The sequence below is a fragment of the Staurois parvus genome, unplaced genomic scaffold (genome assembly GCF_062004578.1).
Source record: "Staurois parvus isolate SC_StPar_1 unplaced genomic scaffold, SC_StPar_1.0 ptg000590l, whole genome shotgun sequence".
NCBI classification, from domain to species: domain Eukaryota; kingdom Metazoa; phylum Chordata; class Amphibia; order Anura; family Ranidae; genus Staurois; species Staurois parvus.
The window spans coordinates 67,246-80,006 of record NW_028318386.1 but is presented as its reverse complement, the minus strand read 5'-3'; the positions used below and the strand labels follow the sequence as shown (position 1 = coordinate 80,006).

The 12,761-nt window shown below is 46.4% G+C and overlaps 1 protein-coding gene across 1 annotated transcript in view; it reads left to right on the top strand.

The window, feature by feature from the left end:
* Positions 1–12,761, top strand: part of LOC149449978 (NACHT, LRR and PYD domains-containing protein 1-like) — a gene marked incomplete at its 5' end in the record, with an annotated part of 100,589 nt that overhangs the window by 81,783 nt on the left and 6,045 nt on the right. Inside the window, 1 exon segment of the mRNA XM_089692521.1 lies at positions 7,377–7,518. Within this exon segment, the coding sequence (XP_089548647.1) occupies positions 7,377–7,518 (142 nt within the window).

Below are 12,761 nucleotides of genomic sequence, written 5' to 3'. Positions count from 1 at the left end.
GCGGACACGGTTTACTGGATCGCTTCAATACTGTACACTTTCACCCCCTTCCCCCCCCCAGGCCAATTTTCTGCTTTCAGCGATCTATCGCACTTTGAATGACAATTGCGCAGTCATGCAAACGCTGTAGCCATATGAAATTCCAGTATACATACTATAACTTTCACGTAAACCAATCGATATACACTACTACTTTTATATTTTTATAAGTTTTATATCAGAAAGTAAAAAAAATTAATATTTTTTGATTTATACATTAAAATATAAAAAAAAACAGTGGTGATCAAATGCCACCAATAGAAAGCTCTATTTGTGTGAAAAAAAAATTATTTCATTTGTATACAGCGGTGCATGACCGAGCAATTACCAGTTAAAGTAGCGCAGTGTTGAATAGCAAAAAAAATGGCCTGGTCATAAAGGGGGTAAAACCTTCCAGGGCTTAAGTGGATATAGACGACCAAGAATAGAACTGTAATGATGTGATAATTACTCCACTTCTGCCTATACTGACCTGTGATGCTATGTGGTTATTGCCCTTTTCAAATATGGCTGCTGTGCCCTCTGCGCTTTGTGATGAGGTCATCAGGTGTGACCTGCCTATTGCAGGTATTATTGGGTAAACCCACTAGGAGACAGAGGAGAGTGTACCCCGTACACAGGGCCATACTATAAATTCATTCAACTAGAGAGCATCCAGAAAGTATTCCCAGCAGTTCACTTCTGCCAATTTTGTCATGTTACGGCCTTCTTCCAAAATTGAATAAATTCATTTTTTTCCCCTCAACATTCTACAAACAATAATGACAACGTGAAAGAAGTTATTTTTTTTGTTTTTTTATTTTTAATAAATTGCAGAGATTTCAAAACTAACCATGTACATAAGTATTCCCAGCCTTCGCCATGACACTGAAAATTGAGCTCTGGTGCATCCTGTTCCCACTGATGATCCTGGAGATGTTTCCACAACTTGATTGGAGTCCACCTGTGGGACATTCAGTGGATTGGAGTCCACCTGTGGGACATTCAGTGGATTGGAGTCCACCTGTGGGACATTCAGTTGATTGGAGTCCACCTGTGGGACATTCAGTGGATTGGAGTCCACCTGTTGGACATTCAGTTGGTTGGAGTCCACCTGTGGGACATTCAGTGGATTGGAGTCCACCTGTGGGACATTCAGTTGATTGGAGTCCACCTGTTGGACATTCAGTTGGTTGGAGTCCACCTGTGGGACATTCAGTGGATTGGAGTCCACCTGTGGGACATTCAGTTGATTGGAGTCCACCTGTGGGACATTCAGTTGATTGGAGTCCACCTGTGGGACATTCAGTTGATTGGAGTCCACCTGTGGGACATTCAGTTGATTGGACATGATTAGGAAAGGCATAAACCTGTCTATAGAAGGTCCCACAGGTAACAGTGCATGTTAGAGCACAAACCAAGACATGAAGTCCAAGGAATTGTCAGTAGACATCCGAGACAAGATTGTATCAAGGCACAGATTTGGGGAAGGGTACAGAAACATTTCTGCAGCATTGAAGGTCCCAATGAGCACAGTGGCCTCCATCATCCATAAACAGAAGAAGTTTGAAACCACCAGGAATCTTCCTAGAGCAGGCCACCCGGCCAAAATGAGCGATCATGGGAGACGGGCCTTAGCCAGGGAGGTAACCAAGCACCCGATGGTCACTCTGAAAGAGCTCCAGTGTTTCTCTGTGGAGAGAGGAGAACCTTCCAGAAGAAAACCATCTCAGCAGCACTCCACCAATCAGACCTGTATGGTATAGTGGACAGACAGAAGCCACTCCTCAGGAAAAGACAAATGGCAGCCCGCCTGGAGTTTGCCAAAAGGCACCTGAGGGACTGTCAGACCATGAGAAACAAAACTCTCTAGTCTGATGAAACAAAGACTGAACTCTTTGGCCTGAATGCCAAGTGTCATGTCTGGAGGAAACCAGGCACCACTCACCACTTTGCCAATACCATCCCTACAGTGAAGCATGGTGGTGGCAGCCTCATGCTGTGGGGATGTTTTTCAGCGGCAGGAACTGGGAGACTAGTCAGGATGGAAGGAAAGATGAATGCAGCAATGTACAGAGACATCCTTGATGAAAACCTGTTCCAGAGCGCTCTGGACCTTAGACTGGGACGACGGTTCATCTTTCAACAGGACAACGACCCTCAGCACACAGCCCACATAATAAAGGAGTGGCTACAGGCCAACTCTGTGAATGTCCTGGAGTGGCCCAGCCAGAGCCCAGACTTGAACCTGATTGAACATCTCTGGAGAGATCTGAAAATGGCTGTGCACCGACGCTCCCCATCCAACCTGATGGAGCTTCTGAGGTCCTGCAAAGAAGAATGGGAGAAATCACCCAAAAATAGGTGTCCAAGCTTGTAGCATCGTACTCCGAACGACTCGAGGCTGGAATTGGTGCTAAAGGGGCTTCAACAAAGGATTGAGCAAAGGCTGGGAATACTTATGTTCATGGGGGGTTCATTTTTTATTTTCAATAAATTGCAAAGATTTCAAAGCAAACTTCTTTCTTATTGTCATTATGGGGGATTGTTTGTAGAATGTGGAGGAAAAAATGAATTGAACCCATTTTGGAATAAGGCCGTAACATGACAAATTGTGGCAAAAGGTAAGCGCTGGGAATACTTTCTGGTTGCATTGTATGTCATCCCCCTCACTGGGATACTATGAGGGCTGTACAATGTATTCATGCTCCTGTTTGGGGAATATTTAAAGTGTGATGGGTCACTGGATGTTCCTACTTCTTACTATCCAATATATAGTGGCAAAAATATTGATTTGATCCCCTGCAGATTGTGTAAGTTCGCCCACGTACAAAGAAATGAAGGGTCTATAATTGTTATCATAGGTGTATTTTAAATGATAGAAACAGAATATCAACCAAAAATCCAGAAAAAACACACAATACAAATGTTATTTTACTCATAAACTGAGTTGCAGTTCAGTAAGTATTTGATCCCCAAAACATGACTTAGTACTTGGTGGAGAAACCCTTGTTGGCGAGGTAGGACATTTCCTGTAGTTGGTTGCCAGGTTTGCACACATCTCAGGAGGGATTTTAGTCCACTCTTCTTTACAGATCATCTCTAAATCCTTAAAGTTTCTTGGCTGTCGCTTGGCAACTCCCTCCATAAATTTTCTATAGGTGTCAGGAATGGACTCAGCACTGGTGGTGGGACTCCCCTGCCGTGTGGGCTGCAGTACCGGAGCTGACCAGCGGGTGCTCTCAGCACTGGTGGTGGAACTCACCTGCCGTGTGGGCTGCAGTACCAGAGCTGACCAGCGGGTGCTCTTAGCAGCCAGAAGCTCACAATCAGCCAAACTTGGGGCTGATTACAGAAAGGTGTATATAAGGCATGACCAGGTCTGTGCTCTGGGCCTTGGTGTATGGTTTCCCATGAGCCTCTGTACCCTGTGTTCCTGCTTCGTTGCTGACCCGGCTTGATCCTGATCTCTGTTGACCGGCTCCTGTTCTGACTACTGGCTCATCCCTGACTATTCTTCTGTCTACTCCTATGCTGTTTGACCTCCTGTTGCTGTACCTTGGCTTGTGACCCGTTTACTCTTTGCCTGCTGCTCTGTACTGATCTGCCTCCACCGTTACCGACCCGGCTTGTCTGACCACGCTAACTACTCTGCCATCCATCCATCCTGCACGGATCCAGCTGTACCTGCACATACCTCTGGCGGATCCCCCTACCACTAGCAGGTGTACTCAGGGGCCGCGACCTGGTCTCAGTCCTGCGCCAAGTCCATCCCCACCATCAGGGGCTCTGGTGAAAAGGCAGACTGGGGCTTAGACTCCGCGCCCTGGGGAATCCTGCCCTGGGGACCGCTAGAGGTACCACCAGGTAGTCGTTACAGAACCCTACGGCCGGCCTGACCATTCCACCTCTCCAGCCCTGACTACGCCTGTGTTCCTGCACCTCCTAAGATTAGTGGAAGGTTAGTTTGTTCACTGTGCGTTTATATAGATATATATCTGGGTGGCTAATAATAACCTGTATTGTATTGTACCTGAGACCTGCGTTTCCCTGTGTCAGTCCACACCTTTCTGGTCATTCCTTGATTCCTGACAATAGGATTAAGGTCTGGAGACTAGCTAGGCCACTCCATGATCTTCGTCTGCTTCTTCTTGAGCCACTCATTTGTTGTCTTGGCGGTATGTTTTGGGTTGTTGTCATGCTAGAAGACCCATCCACGACCCATCTTCAGAAGAAAGTTCTCATCCCAGATTTGACAAAAAATGGCCCCGTCCATTGGCCCCTCAATGCGGCAAAGTCAGCCTGTACCTTTAGCAGAGAAACAGCCCCAAAGCATAATGTTTCAGCCTCCATGCTTGACTGTAGGGACGGTGTTCTTAAGATCTTAGTCAGCTTTTTTTATTCCTCCAAACGCAGCGAGTCGAGTTAATGCCAAGAGAGCTCCATTTTGGTCTCATCTGACCACAGCACCTCCTCCCAATCCTTCTCTGAATCATTTAGATGTTCATTGGCATGCTTCAGATGGGCCTGTACATGTGCCTTCCTAAGAAGGGGGATTTCAATCCATGGCGGTATATTGTGTTACCAATGGTTTATTTGGTGACTGTGGTCCCAACTGCCTTGAGATCATTCACAGATCCTCCAGTGTAGTTCTGGGCTGATCCCTCACTTTTCTTATGATCATCCTTACCCCATGAGGTGAAATCTTGCACGGACCGAGGGCGATTGATGGTTATTTTGTATTTCTTCCATTTGCAAATAATCGCTCCAACTGTTGTCTACTTCTCACCCAGTTTCTTACTGATGGTCTTGTAGCCCATTCCAGCCTTGTGCAGGTCTACAATCTTGTTTGTGATATCCTTTGACAGCTCTTTGGTCTTGCCCAATGATGGTGATGTTTGAATGGAAGAAAGAGATTCTGTGGATAGGTGTCTTATATACACATAACGAGTGGTCATTAGGAGCACCTTCTTACATTGGCAGGACTTACCTGTGTACTAAATGAGCACATTCTGTGGGAGCCAGAATTATTGCTGGTTGGTAGGGGATTTTACATATGAAAAAGTCATTTTTACATATATTTGTACATGCATTCCAAAAATGTAGATTTGTATTTTTAAAGACATACAGTATATTTGAAATGTATTTTTAAAAATATTTTTCAGATATTTTGTAATAAAAACGCATTTCAACATGCAGTGTATATACAGTGAGGAACAGAAGTATTTGAACCCCCTGCGATTTTGCAAGTTCTCCCACTTAGAAATCATGGAGGGGTCTGAAATTCACATTGTAGGGGATTCCCACTCCGAGGACAGATTTTAAAAAATTAAATTCAGGAAATCACATTGTATGATTTGTAAAGAATGTATTTGTCTCGCACTGCTGAACGTAAGTATTTGAACACCTAAGAAACAGCAAGAATTCTGGCTCTCAAAGACCTGTTACTGCGCCTTTAAAAAGTCCACCTCTACTCCACTCATTCATCTAACTTAGTAGCACCTGTCTGAGCTCTTTAAAGACACCTGTCCACCCCAGTCAGTCAGACGCCAACTACTACCATGGGCAAGACCAAAGAGCTGCCAAAAGACACCAGAGACAAAATTGTGGACCTCCACAAGGCTGGAAAGGGCTACGGGGCAATTGCCAAGCAGCTTGGTGAAAATAGATCAACTGTTGGAGCAATTGTTAGAAAATGGAAGAGGCTAAAGACGACTGTCAGTCTCCCTCGGACTGGGGCTCCATGCAAGATGTCACCTCGTGGGGTATCACTGATGATAAGAAAGGTGGGGAATCAGCCCAGAACTACAAGGGAGGAGCTGGTCAATGACATGAAGAGAGCTGGGACCACAGTTTCAAAGGTCACTGTCAGTAGAACACTACGCCGTCATGGTTTCCAATCATGCATTGCACGGAAGGTTCCCCTGCTCCAGTCATCACATGTCCAGGCCCGCCTGAAGGTTCCCCTGCTCCAGTCATCACATGTCCAGGCCCGCCTGAAGGTTCCCCTGCTCCAGTCATCACATGTCCAGGCCCGTCTGAAGGTTCCCCTGCTCAAGTCATCACATGTCCAGGCCCGTCTGAAGGTTCCCCTGCTCAAGTCATCACATGTCCAGGCCCGTCTGAAGGTTCCCCTGCTCAAGTCATCACATGTCCAGGCCCGTCTGAAGGTTCCCAATGACCATCTGGATGATCCAGAGGAGGCATGGGAGAAAGTCATGTGGTCAGATGAGACCAAAGTAGAACTTTTTGGTCTAAACTTCACTCGTCGTGTTTGGAGGAAAAAGGATGAGTTGCATCCCAAGAACACCATCCCTACTGTGAAGCATGGGGGTGGTAACATCATGCTTTGGGGGTGCTTTTCTGTGAAGGGGACAGGACGACTGCATTGTATTAAGGAGAGGATGAATGGGGCCATTTATTGTGAGATTTTCAGCAACAACCTCCTTCCCTCAGTCAGAGCATTGAAGATGGGTCGTGGCCGGGTCTTCCAACATGACAACAACCCGAAGCACACAGCCAGGAGAACCAAGGAGTGGCTCCGTAAGAAGCATATCAAGGTTCTGGAGTGGCCTAGCCAGTCTCCACACCTAAATCCAATAGAACACCTTTGGAGGGAGCTGAAACTCCGTGTTGCTCAGCGACAGCCCCGAAACCTGACAGATCTAGAGGAGATCGGTGTGGAGGAGTCGGCCAAAATCCCCGTTGCAGTGCAAACCTGGCCAAGGACTACAGGAAATGTCTGACCTCTGTAATTGCAAACAAAGGCTTCTGTACCAAATATTAACACGGATCTTCTCAGGGGTTCAAATACTTCTGTTCAGCCGTGCGAGACAAATACATTCTTTACAAATCATACAATGTGATCTCCTGAATTCTGTCCTCAGAATGGGAATCCCCTGCAATGTGAATGTCAGACCCTCCATGATGGAGAAGTGGGAGAACTTGCAGAATCGCAGGGGGTTCACATACTTCTGTTCCTCACTATATATATATATATATATTGAATATGGCCAAAATTGTAGCATTTCAAATATATGGTGATATATTTGGGAAGAGTATTTTTAAAATATATTTCAAATATGTTTTTCTTCCATACGGGAAGAGGAGGAACATATCCGAGATCCCGTCCTGTCCTCGCAGATAAAAGGAAGGCTTTGCTCTTTAATACCACACAGGGGGTGCCACAACACACCACTCACCTGCAGAAGGTGTAAAAATAGGGCGACACCATATTTTCCAGCAGTTGTCATCGTAGATAATATTTGGCATGCCCCCAGTACTGATTAAATACAACACAGGTGAATAAGTTGTGGTATTCAAACTATAACTGCTTTTTTTTTTCCATCTTTTCGCAGCTTCTAAAGCCTAAAATTAATTCTAAAACTGAAAATTTGCCCTTCGTTGAAGTTATTGCTAAAAGAAAAGCAACAGAACTTTCATTGTCCATGTCACTGGAGGGAAGTACCGATCCACTCTGGGAAGGTGAAGTCACAGAAGGTAAAAAATAAAAAAAGTTCAAGGAAAGGTGACACAAGTTGAGTCAATTGTAAGCTTTGATATGATGTCATAGCCCAGGAGGTCACATGATTGCGGGGAACGCAGTGGGAGCTATAGCAGTTTAATGGAACACCATGTAGCAAAATCACTTGTCCAGTCATTGTTGAAGTGTATGTCCAGGAGAAGAACAAGTTACATTTCCCCTTAGTGTATCCCTTCAACCGCTTGCCGACCGCAGATAGCTGAATGACGGCTACACTGCGGCCGGCCAGTTCTGGATGGGCGTCATATGACGTCCTCCCAGAACGCGGTCTCCTGCGCGCACCCGGCGATCTCCGTGATTGCTGTGTCCTACGGACACAGCTAATCACATGATGTGGTAAAAGGCCAATCACAGCGGCCTTTTACCACGTGATCAGCCGTGTCCAATGACACGCTGATCACCGGGAAATGCAATTGCCGGTTCTTGGCTGCACTTTCCTCATGCTGTCAGAGCATGAGGAGAGTACTGCCGAGAACCGTCAGTTGTCAGAGCGGGGATCGGCACCGATCATCAGGGCACTGATGATCAGTACCCAGCAGTACCACCCACCAGTTCCGCCCACCTGTGCCTAGCAGTGCCACCTACCTGTGCCACCCAGCAGTGCCACCTACCTGTGCCACCCAGCAGTGCCCCCACCTGTGCCACCCAGCAGTGCACCCACCTGTGCCACCCAGCAGTGCACCCACCTGTGCCACCCAGCAGTGTCACCCACCTGTGCCCAGCAGTGCCACCCACCCAGTCAGTGCCCAGTGGTTGTGCCAGTCAGTGCCCAGCAGTGCCGCCAGTCAGTGCCCAGCAGTAATGCCAGTCAGTGCCACCTATCAGTGCTGTCTATCAGTGCCCATCAGTGCTGCCTCATCAAAGCACATCAGTGAAGGAGAAAAATTACCTGTTTGAAAAATTTCTAAATAGAAAGAAACTTTTTTTTTTTTTTCAAATTTTTTGCACTTGTTTTGTTTATAGCGCAAAAAGTGAAGTGCCCAGCAGTGATTAAATAACACCAAAAGAGCTCTATTTGTGAGAAAAAATGATACAAATTTTATATGGGTACAGTGTTGCATGACCGCGCAATTGTCATTCAAAGTGCGACAGCGCTGAAAGCTGAAAATTGGCCTTGACTGGAAGGGGGTAGAAGTGCCCGATAGGCAGGAAGGGGGTAGAAGTGCCCTGTAGGCAGGAAGGGGGTAGAAGTGCCCTGTAGGCAGGAAGGGGGTAGAAGTGCTTTGTAGCCAGGAAGGGGGTAGAGGTGCCCCTGTAGGCAGGAAGGGGGTAGAAGTGCCCTGTAGGCAGGAAGGGGGTAGAAGTGCCCTGTAGGCAGGAAGGGGGTAGAAGTGCCCTGTAGGCAGGAAGGGGGTAGAAGTGCCCTGTAGGCAGGAAGGGGGTAGAAGTGCCCTGTAGGCAGGAAGGGGGTAGAAGTGCCCGGTAGGCAGGAAGGGGGTAGAAGTGCCCGGTAGGCAGGAAGGGGGTAGAAGTGCCCTGTAGGCAGGAAGGGGGTAGAAGTGCCCTGTAGGCAGGAAGGGGGTAGAAGTGCTTTGTAGCCAGGAAGGGGGTAGAAGTGCCCTGTAGGCAGGAAGGGGGTAGAAGTGCCCTGTAGGCAGGAAGGGGGTAGAAGTGCCCTGTAGGCAGGAAGGGGGTAGAAGTGCCCTGTAGGCAGGAAGGGGGTAGAAGTGCCCTGTAGGCAGGAAGGGGGTAGAAGTGCCCGGTAGGCAGGAAGGGGGTAGAAGTGCCCGGTAGGCAGGAAGGGGGTAGAAGTGCCCTGTAGCCAGGAAGGGGGTAGAAGTGCCCTGTAGGCAGGAAGGGGGTATAAGTGCCCGGTAGGCGAGGGGTTAAAGACCTTCATCACATCCAAAATTATGGGGCCAATGACACTGGCCCCTTACAGAACCATCTAGAGGGGGTGACTGGGGACAAAGAGAAGGCCAATGTATGAAATCCCTTCTTCAGCTCTGTATATACAAAGGAGCATTGGGGGGCTCTTGTCCATAATGGGGGGTGGTACTGACACAGCTCCAGATGATCCACATTGGCTCACAATTGATATGATCCAGAAATAATTAGACAGAATAAAGGTGAATAAAGCCCCTGGACCGGATGGCAGACACCCACGGGGGCCTTAAAGGATTCAGCTCTGTCATCTCACAGCCATTGTTTCTCATTTTTAGGGACTCTTTAATGACTGGCATAGTACCACTGGATTGACGTAAGGCCAATGTGGGGCCAATATTTAAAAAGGGGTCAAAATCTTTACCGAGTAATCATAGACCTGTTAGTAACTTCTATAGTTGGGAAGATACTGGAGAGTTTAATAAAAGACCACAGAGAGGAGTTCTTGCTGGAAACAAATATTTTAAGCAACAGACAGCATGGATTCATGAAAGACAAAGTTGTCAAACAAATCTGATTTCTGTTTATGAGGAACTGAGCAAAACCTTGGACAGAGGGGGGCTGTGGACGTGGTATACTTGGACAGAGGGGGGCTGTGGACGTGGTATACTTGGACAGAGGGGTGGCGGTGGACGTGGTATACTTGGACAAAGGGGTGGTGGTGGACGTGGTATACTTGGACAGAGGGGTGGCTGTAGATGTGGTATACTTGGACATAGGGGTGGCAGTGGACGTGGTATACTTGGACATAGGGGTGGCAGTGGACGTGGTATACTTGGACATAGGGGTGGCAGTGGACGTGGAATACTTGGACATAGGGGTGGCAGTGGATGTGGTATACTTGGACATAGGGGTGGCAGTGGACGTGGTATACTTGGACATAGGGGTGGCAGTAGACGTGATATACTTGGATTTTGCAAAACTGTCTGACACAGTTCCCCAGACACAGCAAATGTGTAAGGTAAAGTCTATGGGCTGGAAAAATCTGAATGTAAATGGATAGAAAACTGGCTAAAAGATGGTATTCAGAGAGTAGTGGTTAATGATTCATACTCTGAATGGTCTGGGGGTGTCAGTGGTGTACCCCAAGGGTCAGTGTTATTAGTGGTGTACCCCAAGGCTCAGTGTTATTAGTGGGGTACCCCAAGGTTCAGTGTTGGGACCCTTACTTTTTAATATATTTATAAACAATATAGGGTTGGGGATTCCAGTCTTTGCAGATGACACCAAGCTGTGCCGGGGAATAACGTCCTTACAGGATGTCTCCTTACTAGCCGACCTCAATGCTCTGTGTAATTTGGAGACTATGGGGGCCAATGAGGTTTATTGTTGATATATGTAAGGTTCTGCCCTTGGGGGCTAAGAATATGTATATTAAGGGGTTACAACTGGGGGGGACAATGATGGAGAAGGATCTGGGGGGGTCAATGGTGGACAAGGATCTGGGGGGGTCAATGGTGGACAAGGATCTGGGGGGGTCAGTGGTGGAGAAGGATCTGGGGGGGTCAGTGGTGGAGAAGGATCTGGGGGGTCAATGGTGGAGAAGGATCTGGGGGTTCTGGTAGATCACAAGCTTAATAATGGCAGCAATGCCAAGCTGCGGGTTCTAAAGCGAGCAAAATCCTCTCTTGTATTAGGAGAAGTATAGACTCCAGAGAGAGAGATATCACCCCCCCCCCCCCCCGGTACAAATCATTAGTAACACCTCATCTGGAATATGCAGTTCAGTTTTGGGCTCCAATTCACAAAAAGAACATTGGGGAACTGGAGAAAGTACAGAGAAGGGCAACCAAACTGATAGGAGGCATGGAGGAGATCAGCTATGAGGAGAGATTAGAGGAACTGAATGTATTCTCTACTGAGAAGAGGAGATTAAGGGGGGATATGATCTCCATGTATAATACATAAGGGGGGATATGATCTCCATGTATAATACATAAGGGGGGATATGATCTCCATGTATAATACATAAGGGGGGATATGATCTCCATGTATAATACATAAGGGGGGGGATATGATCTCCATGTATAATACATAAGGGGGGATATGATCTCCATGTATAATACATAAGGGGGGATATGATCTCCATGTATAATACATAAGGGGGGATATGATCTCCATGTATAATACATAAGGGGGGATATGATCACCATGTATAATACATAAGGGGGGGATATGATCTCCATGTATAATACATAAGGGGGGGATATGATCTCCCTGTATAATACATAAGGGGGGATGTGATCTCCATGTATAATACATAAGGGGGATGTGATCTCCATGTATAATACATAAGGGGGATATGATCACCATGTATAATACATAAGGGGGGATATGATCTCCATGTATAATACATAAGGGGGATATGATCTCCATGTATAATACATAAGGGGGGATATGATCTCCATGTATAATACATAAGGGGGATATGATCTCCATGTATAATACATAAGGGGGGGATATGATCTCCATGTATAATACATAAGGGGGGGATATGATCTCCCTGTATAATACATAAGGGGGGATGTGATCTCCATGTATAATACATAAGGGGGGATATGATCACCATGTATAATACATAAGGGGGGATATGATCTCCCTGTATAATACATAAGGGGGGATATGATCTCCCTGTATAATACATAAGGGGGATATGATCTCCATGTATAATACATAAGGGGGATATGATCTCCATGTATAATACATAAGGGGGGGATATGATCTCCATGTATAATACATAAGGGGGGGATATGATCTCCCTGTATAATACATAAGGGGGGATGTGATCTCCATGTATAATACATAAGGGGGGATATGATCACCATGTATAATACATAAGGGGGGATATGATCTCCCTGTATAATACATAAGGGGGGATATGATCTCCCTGTATAATACATAAGGGGGGATGTGATCTCCCTGTATAATACATAAGGGGGATATGATCTCCATGTATAATACATAAGGGGGGGATATGATCTCCCTGTATAATACATAAGGGGGATATGATCTCCCTGTATAATACATAAGGGGGGATATGATCTCCATGTATAATACATAAGGGGGATATGATCTCCATGTATAATACATAAGGGGGGGATATGATCTCCATGTATAATACATAAGGGGGGGATATGATCTCCCTGTATAATACATAAGGGGGGATGTGATCTCCATGTATAATACATAAGGGGGGATATGATCACCATGTATAATACATAAGGGGGGATATGATCTCCCTGTATAATACATAAGGGGGGATATGATCTCCCTGTATAATACATAAGGGGGGATGTGATCTCCCTGTATAATACAT